The 26,593-nt window shown below is 41.9% G+C and overlaps 1 protein-coding gene across 2 annotated transcripts in view; it reads left to right on the top strand.

Annotated features, from left to right (window-relative positions):
* The window catches only part of ARHGAP6 (Rho GTPase activating protein 6), a 351,199-nt gene that overhangs the window by 152,387 nt on the left and 172,219 nt on the right, over window positions 1-26,593 (top strand). The window contains exon 1 of one of the 2 annotated variants that reach the window (XM_067296526.1): window positions 24,604-24,742. The exons of the other annotated variant lie outside the window; for it this stretch is intronic. Coding sequence (XP_067152627.1) covers window positions 24,698-24,742 — 45 coding nt within the window. The 5' untranslated portion in view covers window positions 24,604-24,697. Of the gene's footprint in view, window positions 1-24,603; window positions 24,743-26,593 lie in introns of those variants that run through there. 2 annotated transcript variants of the gene reach the window in all.

Here is a 26,593-nt window from a genome sequence, read left to right as displayed (position 1 = left end):
AATAAAAGGGGGAGTATGTTTTGAACCACAAACTAGTTTTAACAAAATACATCTTTTCTTCTTACTCCTACACTTCGTACCATGGTATTGTCATTATATGGAGTGGGATTTTTGACCTGTTAAATGATACAGTTGCCATTTCCATATTCAACAAAAAAAAAACCAGGTTGAGTGAGTGTGACTCCAGGTTTTGTGTAACAGAGACTGAATGCAGTGTGGCTAGGAGTCTTTTGTATCTCTGCAGTGAAAGAACAAAATGTATTTATTTAGCAAAACCTTTTAGAATAGACTTAGTAGAATCTGTAGTCACAGTGCAGGATTCTTCTAGTCAGGCTCTTGAAAAATCAATAGCAAGGTATGTACTCATTTTTTGCAGAGAAGGTTACAATTTTCTTTCCTTTCAGCGATGAAATTAGCATTAAGAGCTGGCTTCATGCAGACATTTATATGCTGGCATGAGTCATGAACTTGAAAAGGAGTCTGCCTAGGTAATTAATTTTCTCTGTGTTATTGCAGATCTTGCTATTTGCACATATATTTTTTTAAAGGATCCTTTTAAAATATGTCTATTTATCTAAGCATAAGATTTTTGGTTCATTTTAATTTTAGCAGTGCTCTTAAGCATGGCGTCCAACACAGGAGATGGTGGAAATTCAGTTTTAAATTCATATGAGTCTTATGCTCTAAGTATTCTTCTGGGATTTAGTAGATCTGCCACAGAAGACCAATGTGATCTTTTGCAAGTTGTTCCCTGCTCCAGCTGCCATCTTTAAAATGGGGCTAATTATATTCATTATATAAATGTCCTGGGAGTTGAAAGTATTTGTGAAGAAGCCTGATTTTATGATGGTAGATATTTTCTGAGTAGTAATCTCAAACATCTAATGTCACAAATCTGTGATCTAGCAGGTACATTTGAAATGCCGTTACATATGTACAGAGCAAGCTGAGTCATTTACCTAATTCTTCTCAGACTGTGGCAGTGAGCAAAACAAGCACAGACTGATATTAGCACTAACTCTCATAGCAACCATGTATTTATTTGCTTCAGACTGATTTTCCTGTGGAAATCTCAGCTTGGGACGCTCCTTAAAGTGCTGGGAGATGTCCCAGATCTAAGACAGCACTGCAGAGCCCTCTTCTCTCCATCCCCATGATTACTTCTCTTGCTCATACTGCCATGTAAAAGAGAAGAGATTCAAAATATGGGCAGAATTGATTGGATCTCACAAACTACACATCCTTATGCATCCAGCTGATGCTGAAGGTCAGCTGAATGCTGCTGACACGCTAATACATAAACAGAGTCAATGCGCATGAAACAAATGAGAACTTAGTTTGCATCCCTGCAAATCTCTCTTTTTGGCCCCGGTATCATTTTTGTGCAGTCTAAGTATCCATCTGACTGTGTTGGTGTGAAACTTCTAAAGGCTTTCAGTGGTCCTAGCTTATGGCCACAGGCGCAAAATTGCAAGCACAGATGGGCAGCAGATTTAAAAATGTGGTCCATGCTGCTGAACACCTCTCTGATGTGCTTACCACGTTGAACCTCAAGAGTAAAATACTGAATTTTTGGAATATAAGAAAAACAACATGCCCCAGCATCCTAGGTTTATTGATCCTGGTGCAAATTACACTGTGAATAAAAATAAAAATATACCTATAAATAAAATACACCTATGAATAAAAATACTTATATTAGAAAATCCATCCTTACAAAAAATGCATGCTTTAGATGCTAGGAGTTGTTGACTTGGGAAAGTAATTTTTATTAAACATAATTTTGATGATTGGATGCATATTTTAATGTCATATTTTGGGCACCAAATAATTATCTTTTAGAAAAAGGTGTGTTTTTTAGCTTACTGAATTCTTGCGTAATCAATTTGTTGCAATCCATAGGTAAATGTATTTTTAAATGATGATTAATTCAATTTACAAATGTTGCTGTGAGTCAGTTTGGAACAGCCTGAATACTTAATGCGATAAGGAACTGTGTTCAGTTGCATGTTAATGTAATACTTTTCTTAAGTTAGCGCTATATAACTTTTCCGAAACTTTTTTCCTTCAGGAAAAAGTTAGGTAGTTTCCATCTCATGTCGCTTTGGCAATAACAAGAAATCACAGTAATGTTTTATGCTGGATTTGTTAGTGCCAGGCACCATTTCACACAAGTGAAAGAAAAGGGCTTGTTTTGGGAGACATTTCTGGAGAAATCTAGGAGACAGAAGCAATGGATCTACCGTAAAAGTTAGTAGTGCTTGTACTTCTATATTGTGCATGCACTTCTTCCACCTGAACTCAGTTTGAGATAGTACTTATGGAACAAACCCATTATATTAAATATGCATTCTGGACATAAAAGGAGTAGGAGTTCCCTAGGTCCCAGATGAGGATACTAAATCATTATAAGAAATCTGCTTTCCAGATTTGCATGGTTCTGAAACTACTGCTGCTGGAAAAAGGCCTCTGGATCAGTGCTTTCTGGTGTGTCAAGGATCACCATTTTGGGAGTAATATGCTCAGCAAACAGCCTGGAAAAACACTACTCCAGGCAATATATGGCTCAGATGTCAAAATATGCACCGAAACCACATTAAATAATCTGTTTGTAATCTGTTTCTAATACTGATTGATTGCTGCTCACTGAGTATCATGATTTTGTCCTTCTCTTTGGATTTACTCCATTCCATTTTTGAAAATATATTTGTCAGTATTTTCCTTCTTCATCTTAAAAGTAACAGGTATCGAAAGAGATGCCTTTGGTGTTCCTTACTGTCCTGGGTGTGTAGTTGTTGAAGTAATGCAGGCTTGAAAAAACATCTGGTAAATCTTACTGGGAGAAATCTGCTGCCCCAGATTTCTATCCAGCCTCTCCTGTGGCCACTGTCCCCATCATGGGCTTGGCATAAGACTGTGCTCTCTGTTAGCTTAAATACTTGATAAAGGCAAACATGCAGGAAAACACCCGAATGATTAAATGTTTGAGTGTGGGCTGGCTCTGATGATGTCCACCTTTTTATTCCACCAAATACTCCAGTGAGGACAACATTGCGTGGTCTCTATCCAAAAAGGCTGGATGACGAACTGGAGGACCTGCTCATAAGCACAAATCCTCTTTGGTCTTAGAAATGAAACTGGGGGCATTTTTTTAAGCCTGCTTCTTTTTTCTTTCCTTTCTTTTTCAAAGTGCTCCCCCCCAAAAAGAAGACACAGCCTAGAAAGCCAAGGGTGAAAACAGGCATGAGTTGAAGCTTGAGAAAAGTTCCCAATATTTACAAACAATGTTTAAATGTCCTGGAAGTCCCTTTCAGGACACAAGAAATGAATTGTATTTTGTTAAAACGTCTTAAATCTGGTGGGAATATGCTCTCTGGTTCCTGGCAACTGTGCTTCATCTCAGTTTTGAACTGAGTTCTGCATTTCTACAGCTCATCCATCCTTTTTGATGGGAGCTAGTTAGGGAATAGAAGTGTAACAATTTCTGTTCAACACAGGGTTGCTGAGTGATCATTCATCTGTGACGACATTGAAGGGAGAGGGCAGAAACAAAACATAGTGAATGATGTTGTCAAGGTTTGGCTAAGTCTGAGCTGGATCTTGGGTTGTTTGGATTCATTTCTTAACTCCATACTTCTCTTCTTTGAAAGTTATATTTAAAAAAACCTCACCTTCCTGTGCTTGCTTTCTCCTCAAAAGGCCATGTGAAGAACTCTGTATGACGCCAAAAGCAATATTAGTTTTTGGAATCAGCTTTCAGGATGTGCTGAAAGTTGTGTAATCAGCACCTTGCCTCTCAGAAAGACTGGGTGCTTTACTCTTGTACATCTCACAGAAGTGCAGGGCCTGGGAAAGTTGTTTTTTTCTGATACTCAGGAGATCTGATTAGAGAAGCAAATGGTCTGGATCCGTATCAAAAGTTTCTCCACCCTGAGTTCAAAGCTAGGTTCGTCTGGACGTTTTGTAAACTCACCAGACTGTTTCTCTGGGCTACAGCAATATTTTGGTGAAGAAAAAAAGAGCAAAATGACACCCCCCCACCCCCAATGATCGTGATCAAAAGAATACGGTAGGAAATGCTAAATAAGGCTATGACTTTTATGAAAACATAAAGCAAAAACAATAATAATACAGTGATAAGTATGGGGGGGAAAAAGTGTATAGAGGGGAGTAGGATGTTGACAATACTCCATAGTTCAAGAAAACTGTGATTCAGAATCAGGACTTCCAGGGAATCAGAAGCTGTGTGGTACAGTCTCAGCTTCATAAACTTGTTCTCTCTGGAGATTACAACACTGCTGTCCTTAAATGAAAATGCATTCAGAACTCAAGGTAGTCATGATTCTGCCTGTATTTGGAAACTGAAACATGAGGGATTTACCATAATGTACTGTCAGAAAGTGTATGGTGGGGCAATTTCAATTTACTTTGAAGTGTTGATTAGAAAACTGTGGTGGTCCAGAAGTTGCTTCAGATGTTGTCGTGCTTTCCTTGCTGCAGGACTGTACCTTCCAGCCAAGCAGCAAATAGGCGGTGGATGGCAGTACTCATTTCATCTCCTTGGTGCCTGTGAACAGGAGCTCTGACTCTTAGACATGTTACTAGTTTTTAGATGGCTTCAATAATGTTTGGTTTTAGATAGTTTAAATAATATTTATGAAGCATCTTGAAGTCATTCTTGAGGTCATTCAGGACTATGCATGTGTAAACAATGAGTCTCTCCCTCCTTTTGAGCAGCTGCCTAAGCAAGTTTTGCAATTAAACATTGTATTTTTTTGTAGTCCCACAATATGAGTGGTTTAGCAGCACCATTGGATGAACAAGTTCCTCCCTCTGGTGCTGCCCACAGCTGCAGAATCAGGACATTTAGGGTGGTGCAAACCGTGGTGTAGAAGTGGGATCTGCTTTCCATGCAGCTGGGAACCAGTTCCTGGGTGAGAACTCAACCTGGAGTTGCTGCTGGCCCACTAGTATCGTGGTGGGTCACCACAACCTCATGAAGTTCTGAATGCATTTTACAATGTGAAAGGCCTGGAACAGTCTTTATTAAGTAGACAAAAGTAACTTGAAAATAGCTTCTTGTTCAGTGAAGAATCCTTCCACCGTTGTATGGTCACCCAACAGGTTAGCAGGGCTAGGGCGCTCGTTCCACATACTGGACTGTATGTAAGTTTGGGCTTGGTTGGACAAGCAGGAAGCGAGTGCTGGTGTGGAGGGACACCCAACTAGAACCATTCCCTGCTTCCAGGCTGTGGAGTTCAAATCAAGTCGATATTTTTACAGGGCTTTAATGAGGAAAAAGTGTATTGTTCATTATTCATTGTAACAAACTACTGAGACTCCAGATAAGCAAAACACTTTGAAATAAACTAGATCTAGAGATTTGGCCTTGAGAGTCCTGAGGGAAGAAGCAGAGCCATTCAGATGATCTCCCAGATGATCCCCAGATGATAAGGGGAAATACTAGCATGTATTTCTGCTGAGCTCCCTTCTTCATAAATGGTTGAGTAAATAACCCAAGGGGCTGCTAGCCAGTTTGTCTCACTTCAATATCTAGCATAACGAAAAGCAAATAAAGAGTTTATTCTGTAAATGTTCAGATGAAAACAGGTTGATATAATGAGGGGAACATGGATCTTGTAGAAAACAGCAAACTGTGTAGAGCTTGTATATTTTTGAAGCAATTATGAGTTTTGTAATAAGAGAGGTGATGTGAAATTCAGGGCTGATATCATCAAATTGAAATTGAGTTTAGGAATCAAAGAAGACATTTATGTAAGTACCAGTGTCTATATCAAGGGTAAATCTGTATTTAATTTTTTTGTATTTTGCTTTTATGAATGACCTAGAATTTTAAACTAGATGATTATTCCAACTTATGGAAGGTTATAGCTTTGGAGCAATAAAACTGCCAAAGAACATGGAGAGTTCTAGCAACATGTGCAGCTTCCAAAAGGAAATTCAATGTCATAAAGTAAAGGCAATAAAACTGAGAGGAAAAAAAATCCTAAGCCAAACTTTTATCAATCAAAACCTAGAGAAAAATGCTTTGATAGTAATAGTGGGGAGCAGGATCTGGGCATTAATAAATAAAATGCAACACCACCGTGTAATCTGCAAAAATGCAAAGGCTGTTGTGGGCATGGTTCCTGATGTTTCCATTATTTTTGATCCAGGATTACCTCAAGTTCTTCCCTAGAGGGGCTTAGTCTTATAGTCTTGTCAGTTTTTTACGTAAAGCTTGCAGAAACATGAAACAGAGCTTACTGATAACGTGTGTTAAAGTAATTGCATGTTTTTATTTCAAGTTCTATGCAGTGGGATTCTGTGTGTCCTGGGCTTAAGTCTGGATTCTGACAGGGTGATGGTTCTGGGTTATATTTACACTTTGTATCCCCTGTAAATCCTCAGAGTGGTCCTTTCTCTCTGAACAGCATAGGCAAGACCAGGAATACTCCATGGAAGAATGGAGAACAAATAAAAACCTTGTTCAGTGAACAACGGACAAAGATAACCCAAGAGTTAGGAAAATGACTTTAGGCTTAAGGTCAATTTTAATGAGAAAGACAGCTAGAGTTAGAAATACGCAGTGTAAGAGGCAGGCCATGAATACTTTTAAATGATTTTAAAATGTAAGACAAAACTATTTTTAAAAGAAGTAACAGAGAGAAAAGAAAAGAACTACTGCAGGGCAACCAAAGAACTGAGCCAACAGAGAAAGGACAAATGGAACGATGTATTAGGGGAATTATGTAAGACCAGTCAGAAAAAAAGGAAGGATTTACATCACCCATGGAGTTTTATGATCCAGAGCAACTTAGCATTAGGGGTGAGTCTAATGAAACTTTTATTTTCTAGGGAAAACCTGGGCTTTTAATGAAATACAGCATTGTTTCTGAAAGTACTTGCCATCCTCAAAAAATAATTTTTTGTCAGGAGATTTCATTAAATCAAAAATTACTAAATGCTGGAATTTTCTACTAACAATTTAGATGAGGAGCAGGAAGGGAAGCAAAGTCTGTGTGATGAAAAAGGTTTCTCTAAACAGCTCTGTATCTTGTTTTGCTCGAGTAAGCACAAAGTCTCTGTATAATGAGTCTCACTGTTCATTGGGTTAAGATAACAGCCATATGCATCTCTGACAGGAAATTCGTCATTGAAGAGGATGGAAAGGACCCTTTGAGAATACACCTGCTCTGCAAAAGCTACATTAGGCCTGTCATAAAGGTGTCTAGGGATATCTTTTCTAGAGGGTGTAGCCAAAATATATTAATATGTTGTACTTTTCACATCTTCCCTCCCTTGCAAGGGTAAGCAGAAGTGAGGCACAGAAACGAAGCTATTATATCCACTCCGTATCTTATCCTGTGAGAGGTTTAGGAGCATGAACAGACCTGGAATATATGAAGGATAATGGTAACATGAAAGTATTCTCCTTCATTCTCTCATCTCTGTGGTCTCATCCTGTTTGGGCTGCAGGAAGAGACTTCCTGTGGGTCAGACCCAAGCTTTTCCAGCCCTAACAAACTGTGGTGTGATCTGCTCCCTGCTGGTCATGGGGCTGATGCTTGCCAGGGGGGCAGGTGGGAGCAGTACCCTGGGTTGGTGCCGCTCCGTTGCCTTGGCTCCTGGGGGTCCTGTCCCACGAGCCTGCTGCGAGGATGCATGCTGGGAGCCTGGGGCGGCAGTGTGGGGTGGCGGGTGCTGCTTCCGGACGCACCGGCCTCTCTGGAGCCCTCTGATCTCGGCCAGCGGGTTTTTAAAGTTGCATTCGCAGCTTCTGAGGTTTCATTGTGATTGCTGCAGGGGCACCCAGGGCAAACAGCAAAGTTAAAGTCTACCCAGTCAGGGCAGCGAGAGGGAGCATGATGAACGGGAGCCCATGGCCCTGTGGGGTGGCTCCTTTCTCCCCTGACTTTTTCTTCTTCTTTTTTTTTTCCTGATTGCTTCCTTCCAACTCCAAAGCGTGTGGAGGGAAAACAGTCTCCATCTTCTAAGGCTCTTCCAAACCACTCCCAGCAGAAAAGGGAAACTTCTGCAGTTTTCTCCCTTGCCTTCGCCTCACTGCTGTGGGCTCTTGGGAAGGGTGGAGGAAAATGTGTCAGTGGAAAACCAGGAGGAAAGCTGTGATGTATGTCGTATAGCTTTTCTGTAGCCTTAGCATTTACGCAGAGCAAAAATAGCTTTAAAGAGAAACAGGCAGATTTTAGGTCAGGTTCATATCTTCTACAGACCGCACAATTATATGTCCTATAAACTCTGCAGTGCAGTGGTTAAGGAAATGCCCCTTTGTTTCTGGAAACTTTGAGTTAAAATACAGATTAAAGTGAAACAAGTTTGAATAATCTAGATTTAGTGATTAATTACAAAATTACCATGCAATTAGGTTTCCTTCATGGTCTCTGCTCATAAATGGCAGCAGCCAAGAGCTGAAAGGGTGCTGCATGTCAGCGCAGCGGTAAATCAGCGGGGCTCCCTGGGAGAGCAGCGGCGGCTCCTGTGACAAGCCCAAGCCCTTGGCAGTAGAGGGAGTGGAGAAGGTGGTGACAGCAGAGGAATGCAGGGACTGCAAGTAGCCTCAGCAGCAGGGAATGGATGAGGTTTTCACTTTGTTTTAACCTTTCAAAGCAGTGAGCCTCAAGAGAGTTAGCCTTTTTGCTAAATATAGTACTGCCTTTCTCCTTTGCCATTGATAAGTGCACTCCACGGATTGCGGATGCCAAATTTATCTGCAGATTTGATTCTTTATTTTCGTCCTGCTCCTCTCATGTTTTCTGTAACCAGTTTGGTAATGCATTTGTCCAAGGCAAAAAGTTTGCAGCTCCTAATTTCCCTACTGTTGTTCCTTGCACGTGGGGCTTGCTCTGCTGGAAGCTGCAATGGCTCTCCACCTTGGTGGTGCGTCCCACGGAGGCAGGAGGGCAGCCTGGCTAAGGCACAGGGCTCAGGTGCGATTCGCAGGCATCTGGTGGTTTTTCTGATGGGTGGAAATATCTGCCAAATGGTGCTCAGCCCCTCTGTATTCTCCCCATCATGTATGAATCCAAAAGAAACCCAGGAGAGCTGTCTTGCAGAGATTCTTCTTCTTTTAGCCGAAGTCATCTGTACATCAAAGGACAGCGTTTCATGTTTGTATATTTAACATATGTATTTCTAAACTGAGTCCACCCTAATTACCAGGTCCCACATTCAGCAAAGCAGCCTTCTTCAAGGCAACACTGGAGCACCTGCTTCACTTTTAACCATCTGCTTTTATGGCATCCTGATATCCAGAGTTTCGTACAGAGTTAATGTTCCCTGGAAGTGGGGCTCCAGCAAACAGCAACACCAAAATCTGTTATTACATCCCTTCCATTTTAATGAAACCTAAAGGCCTCTTCTGCAAAGAAACTTTAATCTATCTAAATCCAAATCTTCACACAAAAGCTTAAGCTAATCGATCAGGTGAAGTTTAAATCAAATCTGAAATCTAAAATGCATGGATTTAAAAAGTAATATTTCTCTTTAATATTTCTTCCTGTTTATTGTTTGAATAAAAATGTCGTCTTTACTGATTTCATTTTTTCCTCTTTGGCCCAAAGGCAAATGTCTTAGCAGTTACTGTGTTTTTCCAGCTCTGTATTTCTTTTTGAAAATATTCAGCTACATGGGTCTCTTTTTTTCCCCCTCCTTTTCAGTCTTTGTTTTGAGAGTAACTGTTTAAGGAGGAGTTCAGGATCCATAGACCTTTGCTAGTGACATGATATTAATGCTAATGATAGCACGGCATTTTCTTCCAAGGATCTCATCAATTATAGATGAGGTGCCAAACTCCTGCGAAATGTATGTACAACTAATATAAGAACTGGCGTACTGGATGAGATCAAGAGCATCCAGGAGCTTCTGCTATTTTCTATGGTAGCCAGGAACAATGCTTAAAGATACAATAGAAAAGTTAAGAAGTAAATATAAGACATAGGGTATATTTTCACATTCCTGATGATCAATGATTCAGAAGTAGAAAATAATCTGAGCCATTTTGTTTAATAGCCCCTCTTGGCTGGGAATTTGTCTAATTGCTTTCTGAATCCATTTACACTTCTTGCCTCCACAGCTGTGACAGTGAATTCCACAGTGAAGTTATAAATTGCACAGAAAAATAGTTCCTAATGCTGATAGGACCTGTTCTTGTGTGTAAGGGGAAAACAATAGATAATGTAACTGCTTTTATGTGAAATAAATCCTGAATATACAGGGTTTTAGGAAACTGAATGTGCAGTTAGAGAAAAGGTTTAATTAACCCAGTTTAATTGCAGGCTGCTCTTGAAAGGCAACACATCCCTCCCTCCCGCTTCCCCTGCATCGGGTATAGCAGTTGAGCGACCTCAAGGTGAGTTGATCTGTCAGAAAATTAACCCACCAGAAAACTATTAATTTTCCTTCAGATTAGCAGCCTTACCGCACAGTCACTGAACAAGGAGTATGTGGAAGGACATGAGGAAAGAAGAGAGATGCAGGACCGCTCCTTTTGGTGGCAGCCCACCATCAGATGGGTTATGTGTATCGTGATTCTGCACCCATCCATAGTGTCTCAGTGGCAGAAGTGTTTGAGAAGCATAGAGTAGCGGGAGAGTGGCAAATACTGTTTCTTTAACATGTCGCATAAATCTGCTAGCTTTTCCAGGCTCCCTCAGTAAGTGAGAAGCTGTTTTGTTTTTTTTTAATTTACTAAAATAAATTCCATTCTTAGTGACATGAGTACAACAGTCACCTAACTTTAAACAGAACATAGTTTATTAACTGTAACGAGAACAATGGGTTTGTTTCTATTATACTTGGATAGGAGGAACCTTGTAAATGTAGTTATCCAATGTGTTTCCCTGACCTCACCTGGAAAAAAATTCCACTGTGCTGCAAGTGGCAGCTACATTTTTCCTCCTCTCTATTAATGGTCTCCAAATCTTAAATCTAAATTTTCCATTACAGCACGAGGCATTAATGTACTGCTGTTTTGTATAATGCACAGTACTTATCCGCATATTGGCAATGTCTTTATATTCCAGTGCTGAAGAAAGGGAGTAAGATTTTACTTGCAGATGAAATGACAGCTACTGTCAAGTTCCCTTAAGTATTAGGATTTAACTTCTGAACTTGAATCAAAAAAACATTGATTTCAGTGTATTCCCATTCCTTTGTATATATCTAATATTATTTAATTATAGTAATACCAATTTTGTTATAATGATATTGCTTATTTAATTCTATTTGGCTGAAAATAAATGCGATCATTAAAACATAAAAGATCCTGAGTCAGCTAAAAAAACCTCAAAGCTCAGACCTTAAAGGACTGGCAGGTTCTAACAGAGGTTTCTTTCTTACATCTGTTTACAAAGTTTAGTCTGATTTTTTAAAACTGAGGAAGGGGAACATCTGAGTCTCTCTTCCCCCACTTCCTACCCAGAAAATTAAAAGACTTCTTTAAAAAGTCTGCAAAGCTTTGTTAAGCAAATAAACAAGAAAGGCTCTGAGTAGTGCATGCGCTCCAGAGGAATGTTATGGTCTAACTGCAGTTGAGACTGAGGGACTTCAGTGGCTCTAGTTGTTTGTTTGCTGCACACACACAGTGCTCTCCTCCCTTCTGCTGAGAATCCCCTCATATTTGTTTTGGGTGGATTCCCACTGAAAATGGTCGAGTGTAGGTCTGTGTGTCAAGACAGCCCTTCAATGTTCTTGGGGACTCCATCAGATGGGCACCTTGGTTCATGCCCTGTTATCCCTTGCAGCATTTGTTGTGCTACAGCTGTGGGGGAATTACACACTTCACAGTGCAGCACAAAACACTGTGCATTGGATGGTATTGCAGAGATGAATCCAGAGGAACTAGTAAAAGGTCATGGTGGAAAGAGGAGGCAAAATAGAAGATTTACCTGTATAAAGTTCTGCCACAGCTTTCTAACCAGTTAAAGTAACATGCCTGAGTGATGACTTCTCCATCCAAGACCCTTAGCTGGACTTGAGGTCATCTTAGAAGCGGTAGGTACAGCTTTGAGAACCCAGAGGTATGTACCTTTCTTTGCCTTTGGTTCAGGAGCAGTTTTCCAAAAGAGAGCAGAAAGAATCCCATATTTACCATTTCCATGGGTCACTGTGGGATTCACCATACTGACCTAATGCTTTATAAAGAATCAGAGAGAGAAAAAAAATTAAGTTAGATTTAGATTTGGACAAACATTTAAGCAGGTACCTAGCTTTAAAAGTGTGAGTAGCCCTTGGACTACCAACATACTCAAAGTTATGTGTGTACTTAGCTGCTACCTTGAATCAAGGCCATTTTTAGCAGCCCATGATTAAATAAAGAATAAGAGAGAGATCTGTATTGCTCCTTGGATGGTTCACAATGGGTTTGAATTAAAGTAACACAATACTGAAAGTATTCATTCACAATTCAATAGCATAACAACCCCAGTCTAAAGTCATCCCTTTTATCAGAATAACCCAGGTGGTAGACAGGAATGTACAAGCATCGTCTTCTGGATCCCTCCAAGCTGGTGGAACAGGTCACCGCAACTGTCTGTTCCTCACTGTATTGTGCTAGTAGATCTCAGAGGTACCAACAGAGCAGGCTGTGTGAATGTTGGCTACTTTGGTTCAAGCAAAAAATCAGCCAAATCAGCTTAACCATCAGTGTAAACTTTTAGCTAGACTAGCTGATTTTGCTAAAAATGAAATAAGGAGCAGTGTAATTTTTTTTGTTTTGTTTTGTTTTCTCTCTTTGAGCCCATGGGGTCAATAACTTCTGTTAGGTCAGGGATGATGCAGCCAGGATCAAGCTGGTACAACTTGATCCAGCAGAAGAGCCTATCATGGGCAGGCAGTTTTCAGCTATGACTGTGTTGTCCCTTGGGTGCTATTGAAGTTTCATCTGCAGAACGTCACTGAGCCCTAGGCACTAACAACAGCAAAATACTGCTGCTGGTCTTCTCACAAGTACCTACAAAAAGTGAAAATATATCTTTTCCATCTCAGACAAGCTGCCTGGGTCTCTCCTCATCTAAACAGTGCCCTTCTTTTTTTCATTTGCTTGTGGGCTTGTAGCCAGGCCCTTCAATTCCCATGGGACAGTTCAAGTGCCATAATTTCATCATATGGCTAGCAGTGAAGTTATGCTGGCACAGGGACTGATAGGCATCCTTGGCTGTGAGAAGAGCTAAGCCAACAGGGATTACTCAGGGCAACTTTACTGGGTCCTCAGCTGTATGTGCCATTTAGAGCTGTCCCACAGAGGAGCAGTGAGAGCGCCTGGCATCATCACTTCTTCTCCCTGAGCTGCTGCAGCAGACATGCTGCCTTGGGTTTCACGGCTCTTGGCCACATGAAGATGTTCCTTTCCAGCTCAGGATCAGGAAGCTTGGTCATCCCTACTGTATCGTCATATCCATTTCTTCATTCCTTATTTGCCAACACTGTCTGTTTTCACATTCTCCATCACAGAGAGATTTCTTTCCCATTTCTGGGGCAACACCTTTAGTTTGTTGTAATACGTAGTAAATTTAGTAATAAACCTTCACCTGTGAGCATACTGTATCATCATTTAGTGGAAAAACCTGAATTGATTTGCAAGTGTAAGCTTAGACACCAATGGTGGTTGGAGATGAGATGTAGATGTGACTGAGAGGGACGTTTTCCCATCTTGCTACTAAGCACACATACAGCAGGTCAAATAACAGTAACGAGGAAGCTACAGATTCTTTGATTCCTGTCCTTTATATCTGTCTTTGAATACTTCAGTCTGAGTTTTATGGGTAAACTTTTACGTGACATTTCATTGAAAGATCATCATTAAATTGAAATTTTAAATAAGAGACATGCCTTGGGCTATTGAGTTTATAAAGTACACCTTTATCTATATTGAAAAATATATGGAACCCTGTTATTACAGAGAGAGTGATATTCTTATAAAGCTGATGGCCATAGCAATTTTGAATGGCAAAAGGAATACGCTGTATCAGAGGCAGCACCATTCAATCCCTATTATCACATCCACATTAGAGCTTCTACTGCATGAGTAACACACCCCTCTACATTGATTTTGCAATACACATACAACTTTATGTGAAACTCAAATTAAAGCAGATATGCAGGAAAGGGAAGGCATAAAGGCTACTGATGTTGCGAAGAAGGAAGAAGGAAATACCTGAAACCCTTATTTCCTGTTCTCCAGCTGTGCCATCAAGCTATTCCCAGCCCAGAGGAGAGTAGTTGACAGTGACACAGAGAGTGGCAAAAGAATTGAAAGAGTTAAAGGGAGTTTGAGAGAAGCAGGGGCAATGTAGATGTGTGGAAGGGAAATGCTTCCCCAAATGGATCAAAAATAACAAATACAAAATGTACTGAATGAACTTTTGTTTTTGCTTAAGATTAACATTTTTTTTAGAAGCGAAAAAACACTTTCTCAAACAACATGAACCCTGTGTATATTTACCTGAGGCTTATAGAAGTAGTTCATATGACAAGTCTGGCTCCATAAACTCCACCTAAGAAGCCTGGATTAGCAAAATTCAATCTGGAAGCTGTCTATAAATTTATGAAACCTCTCTGAGGTTTCCAAAGTTAACTAATAAAGTCATCTTTTGTTTGTAAAAAGATATAAGAATTTTATGAATTAACACTGAAGACCATGGAAAACAATTTTCAGCATTCAATGCTTTAGCTAACTTTTGTTTTAATTCCACCAATCATGAAATGCTAACTCAAGAACGATCACATAAAGAGAAGGCTATTTATGAATATGTTTAATTATTTTTTGGAGATATTTTTTTCTTTTTTTTTACTCACTGGAGACTTTCAGCAGTTTCCTGCTTCAAATAAATCTTAGGGAAGAAGTTAAAGAAAGCAGTCAGCTGCTCTAAGGCTGATCAAATAGTGCTTTTCTGCATGTTTTACTAACAGATGAACAAGTGATCCCATTTATAGAGCATACTACATGTTGACAGAGTGCAATACTTCATTTTGCCTTATTGGCAATTTGAGATCTTAACCAAACAATGCTGAAGTTGCTCTCATTCTATATTGCTATCCTTGGAATGCTTCTTGGATTTTCATTAACTCTGTCACTACAAGATACCACAGATGGAGGCAGATTTTATAGGTGGGAGTAATAAACATTAGAGGCCAGAAAGTTGTAAACAGCTTAAATGCTTTGTCCCAGGCGAATGAATTCCTCTTCCTTAACGCTATGTGGTGTTTTCAGCATTCGCAGCTACTTGGTCTAATTAGATGTGAATGGGTGGATAGCTCGCAAGTGCTGATACCTCCCAGCTGCTGTGTGGGGAAAAGTGGTCTTAAAGTTCTGCAGTGAATATAAGCCTCTATATAAGCAGTAAAAGTCTCAGGATTCAGCCTGGCACTAAGCTCTCAGCATTCTGGCTCTGCTTAGGAGCACAAATTATATACAGAACTGCTTCCAAGATTTCCCCTTGAACTCTTCAGTCAAGGGAGAAGGATGAAGAGGGGAAGAAAGAGCAGGGCTCTGATTCACTGCTGTATTATTCCAGCTTTCTCCTCTGTTGAGTTCTTTGAAAGCATTGGTATTATATCAGATCTGAGCTAGAGTAAAATCGTGATGCATCAGCCAGTAGCTTTCCAAGGCCTTTTCTATACATACCCATTTTTGTGAGTTCTACCGGGACAGTTAAAGCAATACAAGTCATTTGAAAAGAATTTAACTACAAAGGAACTAGGCATTCTTATTCCAGAAGAGCATTCCCATGTGGAATTCTTTAGGAATAGCTGCTGTGCTTTCAAGTCGCAGATTACCTTTTTCCAAAACAATTGCCTGAGAATAGATGGTGTGGTTTTTTTAATCCAACCCAGCATTTCCCAAGCTATTTTGCCCAAGGGAACCTTGCCCTCCCAAATTAGCATGAAGTGTCATTGCTCAGAGCTGTGGCTATACTACCCCTGGGTCTGGGAGGCTGTGGGCTGTGCCCTGTTTCCACCTTCCTCCCACCCCCACCAGGGGAAACGCCTCGGTTTGGGGTAGATGCAGTATCTGCGTGTCAGTAAAGGACCATGCAGCTTACAACAATACAGCTCTGCAAGCAGAGAAAGCGTGCTCTGACGATGGTGTTATTTCTTACGTGAACTGTGCTTTCATATTCGTGTTTCTTTTTAAAATCGCTCTCTCAAGGATGCTTGCATTTGCAGTTCTAGTTTCCAGGTAACCATGAGAACTAGACACCCAAGTACGCGGTGGTTTAGCCTCACACTACATACAGCTGGGAAGCTGTTGCTAACACTCACATAGGATAACACTTCAGCTGAGCACATCTCTTTTGGCATGGGGCCTGATTTGTGGGAATGACGTGCCATCTTTATGGCACAGTAGTCAAGCCTGATGCAAGTGTTGTCACGACTGCTGCAGGAGGGAACAAAAGTGCCGCAAATACACCTTTTGCCATATGTTTACTGATTATGTTTTCAGCAATGCGCGGAGGGTTGAATGAAAATAGTATTGAGTTAGTACATGAATTCTCTGGGGTAAGGTATTAATCCAGTTTACCTGGACATATAAAATAGGCCTTCTCTTTGCAGTCAGTTCCCTCAAATTCTCTCCCTCACTCGTCATGACAGGTGAGGGGATCAAATCATTAGGTGATTGAGGTTTCTTACCAAAAGGCAAATCTGCTTTGGTGCTACTGCAGCCTCTAGGTGAAAAACAAAAATAGACTTATAGCCAGGGAAAATGATGCTCAAATTTACTCACTGCTGCCCTAAGTCCTTCGAAATCCACATGCTGAAATTGTAACCATACCTGTTCTGCAGAGCGAATGCAGACAGTGAATATAAATTGCCAGAGCATACTGTAAAAATAGTTGTTGTTAACTCTGTAGACAACCATATATGCAAGTTTTAAATACCTCATGCGGAACTCATAGAGAATGGGAGCTTATTGCATGTGATTCCATTTTATAAATACAAAAGAATAGACATTTCAAAAAGCCATTAATCACAGTAATGGGTAGAAGTTTGCCTCAGTGGAAAAAGCCAATTTGCTGGGCCTCAAGTATTTTGTTCGCAACTCCTTGAATCCAGTCCTACTGAATCCAAGAAAACTATCCCTGGATTGCAAGCAGGCTGCACAGAGACTGTGGGTTTATGACTGTGAGAAAATCCTTCTGGGCTGTCCCAGAGCCCAAGGCCTGCGACTGCCTCAGAGCCTGTGTCTTTGGTTAAGTCCCTCTGGTGATCCAGACTAAGATCTGATGACATTGAAAATTTTGGGTCCGCATTTCCGACGTGGGTTCCCCGGCGGTGGGGCTGGGCTGGGCATGGCCAGAGGTGGCCCCGCCATGCCGTTTGCCTGTGCCAAGGCCTCAGGGCTTGGCAGGACTGTGGCAAATCCCACTTCTGTAGCAGTTCCCAGCCTGTCCCTCTGGGTTCCCATGGAGTGGAGGCGTGCAGGGATGCCTCCCGGGGGCTGCCACGCCGCGGGGGGCTGCGTGGCAGCTCCTCCAGGGCTAGAGAAACGGGTCTGACTCATCACTAGCAGCAGCAGTGGTAGCACCCAGGCAGACTGCTTCGCGATTTGTCTTTTCCTGGCTTGGAAATGCCCAAGAATTTACAGTTCACAAGAAATTTTAAAATGGGGGCTTTTGTCTGAATCAGATGCAAGTCAAATTTTGAAAAACAATGTTCCTTATCAACCGGAATACCAGCTTTTCAACCAGCTCTGGTGAATACGATGAATAATACCCTACCTCTAATTTACAGCTGAAATCTGAAACACAAGAACACAAGGTCCATCCGCTTACATGATCCCCAAATTTTTATTTATCCCAACTACAAAAATGTGACATTTGTAACTGCTTCACATACAGCCTGAAACCCATTAAACAATGACTTCATTTGAAGAGGCTTGTTAACATTATGAATAATATTATTGTTGGTCACAAGAGGCTTGGTCTTGTTCCTGTCTTAAAATAATTGTTTTTACTCGGTAAAACTGGTTTATGAATTGCAACATTAATCAAAATATGTAGTAGTTGTGTTAGTTTTTGGAAGATTTTGTTCTGTGATCGTTATTTTGCACACTAAATGGATTTTAAAACTGTCCACAAAACAATCTTGAATAGACTTTAGGTATACAATGAATGCCCTCCCCCTCCCAAATTCTTGTCAAATATCCATATCATAAAGATAGAAGTCCATGTTCCTATCAGTTGTTGATATGTGTTTCTATTTCTAGTCAGAGAGAGCGAATTATGTATATCATCAGGTTCATTTGTTTCAAGTTAGTGTTTTTATTTTTCTTCTATAGCTGCAATTTTGGTAAAAGTCATATGTAATGAAACAAAATTGTGCTTTTCTCTCTCTGCAGTTCTCAGAACACATTTTAGGTAGAAGGATAATTGATACTGAGAGCTCAACCCCGTGATGTAGTTTACAGTGAATATGAGTTGCAAGGAGATAAACAGAGAAGGAAATACGTGAAGATCTACCCACTCTCAGGAACTAGAAAAATCTTCCAATGGATTGTTGTTTCCTCAGATTTGTATCATTGACAGAAATGAGACTTCACAGATATTTTTTGTCTTGCGTGTTTAAAAGTCCCTTAAGCTGTTTTGAAACTCTAGACATGGAAGTTACGTTTGCTTCCATTTATTTCTTCATTCCTTTTTCTTCTTTTTTTCCCTTCATTTTGTTCACCTTCTTCCTGTCTGCCTTTTTAGCTTGTTCCATCAGCAAGGAAAACCCCAAAGGAAAAAACATTAGGCCTGAAATTCTGTCGTTTGACTTCATATTGAAGCAGTGAGTGGTCCCATTTATTTAAACTGGAGCTTTTGAGGTGAGAAAAAGATGGCAGGATAACTGTTAGCTTTTTTTGCAGCTTTAAAAACTGAATGAATTACAGTGACCTACAGGATAAATGCTAATCTTTGGTGAAAAAGTATTTTACGTTATGTGGTAGGGTCATATTTTTGATTTACAAGTTAGTAGTTTGGAGTTCTAATTTAAAGGTATTATAGTGAATTTTCACTGATGCTGGAGATAGAGAACAATGTGCAAACATAAGGAATGTGAAGTAATTTAACTCTCTTCTAAAATCTGAATCTTTTAGATTAAATTTCTTTGCCAAACTACTGATAACGGATGGCACTGTCATGTGCATTATTGTAGAACAGTGACCTATAAATTAAACAGGATAGTGATTTATTAGATGAAAAAATGAGGAATGTGGTTACTAGAATTAAATACCTGAGTGACACTCTGGTGATATGGACACCAATGCTAACACGCTGCTGGATTTCATTAGGGAAAAGAGTCCACCAGTGATTTCTTTGCGAGTTGTCCATTTCTTACTTTGAATACATACCAGAAAAGCTGGTTTTGGCCCTGGGACAAGTTGTGTTGAGTCTTGCCTTCCCCTGCGGCTGTTTTTGCATTGCTGCAGCTGCTTCCCAGACAGAGGGGGCCTGACCAGGCACCAGTAGCACTAACTGTCCCCCCAGTGGGGGTGTGGGGAGGAGCAGAGAGGGGAGGCTCTTCCTTTCTCTAGATCCTTACTGTTGCCGTTCCTAGGAAAAACTGCTGCTCCCACCCCTCTGCACAGCCCAGTTTACAGATCTGAATTTGTAATCTGGAGTCCAGTGCGCTCTCTGTGGCTTTACAGACTGAGACGGTGCTGGACCCTTATGTGGGTATGCAGCAGCTACCATTCCTCTTGGCTGGGCCGCCTGGTGCAAGCACCAGGTTGGTGTTTGAGAAACACAGATATTGCTTTGTGTTTACTCCCTAGGAATAAAACTCCGGCTTCCTCTCCACTGGTATGAGCAGCACTTGCGCAACTGTATTTCCTTGAGAGCTATAGCAGTGTTATGCTCTTCTAGTGTATCGGATCATATATAGAGGGGTTTTGGAGATCTCCTAGGGAATTACAGTGACCAAATTCTTTTTAAATAGGATTTCTTGGTCTAAGAAGATACTTGTCACTGTGCTGGGAAAAAGCGTTCCCAGAAGTGGGATGACGCTTCATTCTTCATGGGCATTAAGGACTATTTCCCTTAGTCCTGTGAGGAACTGATGAAAAACTATCAACATATTCTGATAGCAAACAAATACTTCTTCAAAACTAAAAAATGCTAGTTCAGAACACAGGATTTCTGCAGTGTTAGCCCTAGATCTTGATTCCTTACTTTCTAGTTTTTTGTTTGCTTTTGATTTACTTGTCTGTCATCTTTCTTCTCTCTCCTCTTTTTGGGAAATAGGCTTACATTGTAACTGACTGAATGAGCATTTGGCTAGAATAAGGAAAGTGCTAATTCCCTGGGGAAGAAGTGTGCTGCTATCACTCTTGGCCCTGGTTCAGCAGCCACAGAGGAAAGTCTTTTCCAGATTTGGAGTTAGTTCTGTGAGGAAGCTGCATTCATATGCTATTAGAAAGGTCAAACAAAACAAGACCTCTATGCTTCTTTGCAGCTTTTTCACCTGAAGACGTAGGCTGTTTTTTTCACCAGGTAAGTACCCTAGCCCCCACTTTTTGGAAAGAAAAGAGTCAAGATACTATTAAGAACTTTTCCGAAAGTCACAAAATGAGATTTAAAGGCTGGTCCCAGATCTCCCAGTTTGCAGGGTGGGCTTCCTCTCACTTAACTGTAGATGTCGAAAGGGCAGACAATTGAATTAATTGTCATGGACTCCCTGTGGAGAGAAGTAGGCACTTCTAGAGAGCAATTTATTTGACTTGTTTTCAATGTCTATTTGGGATGACATAAATTGTACGTTAAATGTGTCTGTTTCTTCCCATTGACGGAGAGCCTTGGGTGATAAGCTCAGATGTAGATTTTACATTGTAGATGGTTAAATTTAGGTGAGATGAATCCAACCCCAGTTACTGGCAAAGTGGCTTCCCTCCCATAATAGGGTGGATCTGGAAACTTTTTTCCCACCTCATTTGATCTGACATCAGACAGCTTGAGTCACTGGTTCCAGGAGTTGTGTCAGAGAAGCAGAGAAGTCACTTCTCCCCATAGCTGTTTGCTGTCTGCAACTGAATAGATAGTTTCTTTTGTTTAAGAGCATTAGTGTTGAGAAAGCACTCAGTTCATAGTGTAATACTGAAAAAACAAAAACTGGCATCATTAAAATTCAATTACCTACTCATTCCCTAGACTGCTATGTTGGAAGCAAATAAATTTTAGCTGAAACATTGTTTGTTCTTCTTTGCTGTTGTCAACAACAAATGATAAATGGGAGAGAAGAAGTGAAGGTTTTACTGTAATGTACTTTTGTAGGTGTAAAGCATACACCAAAGCTTCTTAACAAAGTGGTGTAAGGAGCAACCACAGTGAGAATCATGGCAAGTATAAAAATGTGAAGAAGCAGTACCTCATACAAGGGAAATGATTTAAAATTTGTTATTGAATTTTTTTTCCCCATGATTGGGCAGCCTTGGAGTGAATGTACAGGAAACAAACTGCTATGTTTTGTATTACCTGTCATTAAGAGAAGCTGAACTGGAAGGTTTACACTTTCCAAAGTGAGTTGCATGCACTCATTGGGTACCCATTGTCAGGTAAATAAGGGAGGAAGGAAATCTGGAAGGAGCAGGGAGGAATCAGAAAAGAATGAGAAAGGGGAAGAAAAAGGCTAAGAGAAATCCTGTGCAGTCAAAACTGCTGTGAAAGGTCTATAATTTAATTCTAGTAGGTAAATGGCTTAAAATAGGGACAGACAGTAAGTAACAGAGTTACTACAGCTCATCCCGTTACTGCTCGTTGGAGACCAGGGGTGTGCTCCAAATCCTTTGTAATTTGAAGTCAAATGGTCCAGAAAGCTATTGTTTTATGGTCTGGCCTTTGAAAATACCTTCTGTAATTCAAAAATATAAGATACTTTCAATTTTTGTTATTAGGTGTGGAAGAATCCTGAACTGTACTATTACATTTCTGATAGCTGTAACTTACCAAATACTTTAAAAAATCTTTTCTCCCTATTTTTTCATATTGTGTGGACAGAAAAAACCCCCACATCTAGTAAGTTTATACCTTTCTGGGTTGACAAACTTCTCCAGAACTGTTAAGTTTTTGCCCATAATTATTTGTCACTATAAAAAGTTCTCCTACTCTTCCTACTTGCATATTTTTTATTTTCAATCTTAGCTAAGCCAATATAAAAACCTGTCGCTGCTGAACAGGTACTTCATGTTCACCCTTCTTCTGCTCCCAGTTTCCTGCTCCCAAGTAGAGAATCTCCCGCTTTCCGCTGTGCCAGCTCTGGCCCTCATCTCTCTCTGCAGTGAGCCAGTTTAGCCTGCTAAATGGGAGGAAGAAAACTCTGCACTCTGTTTGCTGTATTAGTTTGTGACAAGTGCCAAAGCTGATGGAAGGGAAGCAGTGGCAGCATGTGGCTGGGAGCAAGGAATGGAAGAGGAGCAGGACTTAACAGGAGCAGGACCATCCTTTCTGCTGGCAATGAATTGCTACGTCAGCTGTATTCAACCTGCAAAACCTCACCTTTATTTGTTCCCCTCTCTGGCTTTTCTCTCTGGTACATTCTTAATCTTCTTGTTATTATGTTTTTCTCTCCTTTCCTTAACTACTCTGTTCCCTCCACGTTCTGCACTTCTCCCTTTCTCCCTTTGCTAGTCTTTTTTTTTTTTTTTAATAGCTTCAAGTTGTAGAACTCTGATCTCCTCTTCTTCATACACTTCTTTTGGCTGTTTACTGAAACATGTTCCCTCATGTTTTAATCCTAACCTTTTCTAATGTTTAACATTTCCTTTTGCATTGACCATTGTCAGAAGATATGGCTAAAAAGAAGGTGTGAAGCTATAGTGCTCGAGGGTAGAAATATTATAAGCCTCTCCCAGATCTCGTTAGTCTGCTTTCTGTTGCTTTCTGTGGTCAAATGTCATACCTGTAGAGCAGAGGAAAAAGAACAACTGAAATTAGAGTATATGATACCATGTAGAATTCTCAGGTTGAAGCTAGCTCTTTGTAATAAATAAAAAGTGGAGCTTCAGAATTATTTCCCACATTTCTCCGAAGAAGGGAAAATCAGGCACTCAGCTCTTTTTTTATTTTTATTTTTTATTTTTTTTTGCCTGCATGCTTTGAGATCCTGATGATTGGAAATACTTGAAATGTAAGGTTTCTTTCTGTTGGGCACTGCTTTCCAGTACATTTTCTGCCACTGTTCAAATACCTACCCTGCCTCATTTGCCAGGAAGGGGAGTAGCACCGATTGTTCACCCATGAGACAAAAATGGACTTCATGGAGATATTCCATTCTCTGTCCACACCAAGGTTAACTGGTAGTTACTCCCTAACCACGGGAACTTTTAAAAGTCTTTTCCTCTGCAACAGGAATTAAGACAGAAGACCCGTAACTAGAAGCTAGCTGGATACAACATGATCACTAGTGCACATAAAAACTTTGGCTGAACTAGTTTGTCTTTGCAGCATGAATTTTGAGTTATTTTACAAAATTATTTTCTGAAAAACAATTTTTTTTTTGCAAGGGCTATATATTACCTTTGTTTATAGATAATGAAATGCACTGGTAACACACTTGCCTAGACTGTGAGTCTGAAACAGTAAAATTCATTGATTCCATATGCCTCAAATGGCAGTATAATAAGGCAGCTTCCTCAGGGAGGAACTCAGAGTAGCTGGGAAAGTTACTCTTGCAGCAAACATTTTGGTAAAGCATTCAAAAATAATTGAAAAGACGCAAGAGGGCTCAGGAAGTCATCTAGTCTGTCCCTAGCCTAAGGACAGGTCACCCTACTTAGGTCATTCCTGACTGAAGTTTGTTTACGTGCTTTTTAAACACTTCCATTGACGGAGATGCCATTATCTTCCTAGGCAAGTCAAAGGGAAGTCACTTATAGCATGGTAGAATACAGAATAGGAGAATATATAGTGGAAGGTGGTAGAACAGTACCAGTAGAACAGTAGGACAGCAGTATACTGGGTAGTAGTAGAATACTGGTATAGTTCAACAGTGGACTACATGGAATCATAACACAGCAGAATACAATTTTCCTTCAGAATTTGTCCCATCTTCTACAGTTTTGTAAACATACACCCACAGCATAGTCAACATCTGTGCAGTAGTTTTTCATTTCTCAAAGCCTGCGCGCTCACAGAGCGTGAGCCAGCCCTCCCAGATCACACAGTATAAAGATATATTTTAGGGTGAAAAGAAAAAAGGGAAAGGGGGGTTATTTGCCCCTCTGTCCTCAACCTTTAGGCTTAACCGGCATCGCCGGCTGTGTGAGGTTTTTTTTCCACTCTGCCTCGCAGCGGGTCGGGGTCCTTTCCTCTGGTAAAGCAAGCCGAGAGCGGGAGCAGCCCGAGGCGCGGCGGGCGGCGCTCCGCGGCGGCGGGGGCCGGGGGGCGCCGCGCGGTGGGGCGGCCCCGCGGTGGGGCAGCTCCGCAGCCGCGGCTCGTCCCGCCGCAGGGCCCCCGCGCGGGCGGAAGGACGGCGGCCGCCGCGCCCCCAGCGGCGGCGGCGCCTCCTCTCTCTCCTCCCCCCGGCCGCGCCGCCGAGGGGCTGCTGCGCGCCGGCAGCGGGCTGCGCGGGGGCGCAGTGGCGGCACAAGTTGTGAGGAGGGCTCGGCTCCCGGCGGCGCGGCGCTGCGCGGCGGGGGATGGTGCGCGCGGCGGCGGAGTGAAGGGCGCGGAGGAGCCCGCGCCGCGCCGCGCCCGCGCCCATGGGGGACGCGGTGTTCAGCGAGAGGCCGCCGCTCCGCTACGCGGTGAGTGCGGGGCCCCGCCGCGGGGCGCGGGGCGCGGAGGTGGCCGCGGGCGGGCAGGGCTGCGTCACCCCCCTTTCCCGTGCCCACGCGTGTCCGGCTGCGCGCGGGGCGCGGAACTGCCCCCCCTGCCCCGACGCCGGCAGCATCTGCCCCGGAGCCGCCAGTCCCGGGTGGATGGGAAGCGGAATTGGGGAGCTGCCGGCAGAGGGTCCCGGGGAGGAAGGCGCCTTCCTCCCCCGTGTGCTTTGTCACGGCCCTGCGGAGCTGCCTGCCACCAGCCCCTGCTCCGCCGCTCCGCACCGCACCCGGACACGCACCACACACACCTCGTGCACACGCACCCCACGCGCGGCTCCCCCATTTAAAGCACAGGGGACAATTTCGTCGTCCTTCCCGCTTCTTGCGTTTGAAAAAGTGCAAAAAAACCCCAAACCCACAACCCAACAGCGGAAACCCCATGACTCCCCACCCATCCCTCTCCGCAAATAAGCGGGGCGCGGACGGACACCGCGGTGACGGGCGCCGCCTCAGCGCGGCAGCAGGGCGGTGCGGTGCGTTGGGGGTTTCCTTTCTGTCATGTGCACGTTTCGTGCCTTGGTGGAGGCGATAGGGAAATATTTTTCATGTTAATAAAAAAGTAAGGGGTGCCGCGACTGCTCCGATGCCCCGAAGAAGCTGGGCTGCAGTCCGCGCACAGCGGAGTGGTTTAACTTCCCCGGAGACAGCTCCAGGAACGGAGACGCGTTTGCAAAAGGTGCTTCAAAGAAGGCGTGAGAATCTCTTCTAGAGTCACGCCGAAAATGTGTCCCTTCTCTTCTTCCTGCAAGTCGACTGGATGAGTTCTGGATTCTGGATGAGCCAGAAGTGTTCTCAGTCACTGGTTCCTGCACAGCTCCTATTGCATTTTATGTGATAATGCTGTATTTTATTATTTTGTTCACAAGAGCCTGTGCTGTCGAAAAGCCACTTCCTTTCTACTAGCCTTATTAGGAGTACTTTCTCGGTTGCTTAGGCAGGAAAAAAAAAGCCACATAAAAACAGCCAATTGCCTCCTCTCCTAAAGCCATAAACAAATGCTAGCACAACTAAAAGCATACGAGGTATGATACTGCTGTCATTTACACTGGTGTAATTAATGAGTAATTTTATTGCAGTTGATGAAGTTTTGTGGGAATTGCAAGTTGGAGCAGACTTGCATTTCTAGGTCTGGCGAATGCAGTTGCTAGCTAGCACTGCAAGGGAAGAGTCAATATCCATTGAGTGGCATTCACTCGCATGCGGTGTGGTGTGTTCTTCTCGCCAGTTCAATTTGATTCCTTCAGTATTGGTCATTCAATTAAGTTTCTTGTTATGCCTTTTTTAAACTTCATGTGAACAGTCTAGAAGAGTTTCTCTTTTTAGCAATGTCTTTCTTTGCAAATACTCTTGTACTCACTCAACTACAGCTATCCCTCAGTACCCTCAGCTACTACAGGGATGCTACAGCTTTTAGAGGCAGTGGTAGATTGTCTAAAACATTCATACAGAAGCAATTCGCTTTTTGTATTATGTATGGGTAGTGATAATGGATTCACTGAATAACTAATTATCATGCATCAAATTAATAGGACCCTATTCTTTTAATGGGGTAGTTGCCCTGTTCATATTTAGACACACAGTAGACCAGTAACAGTTATGTCACATGCTAGCTCCATGAAACTTTTATTACTTCCTGTGATTGTGCATGTCAGTCTACCATCAATTACTACTTACAAACACATTATTGTTCTGTCAGTTGGGTGTCAGTCCATTTTCTTGCCTGCAGCCAGCAGCAGATAATATATTGAGTTCAGGTCAGCAGTCATGCAAAGA

This window comes from Apteryx mantelli, chromosome 1 (assembly GCF_036417845.1).
Source record: "Apteryx mantelli isolate bAptMan1 chromosome 1, bAptMan1.hap1, whole genome shotgun sequence".
In the NCBI taxonomy this organism is placed as follows: domain Eukaryota; kingdom Metazoa; phylum Chordata; class Aves; order Apterygiformes; family Apterygidae; genus Apteryx; species Apteryx mantelli.
This window is presented reverse-complemented; position numbering and strand designations above follow the sequence as displayed.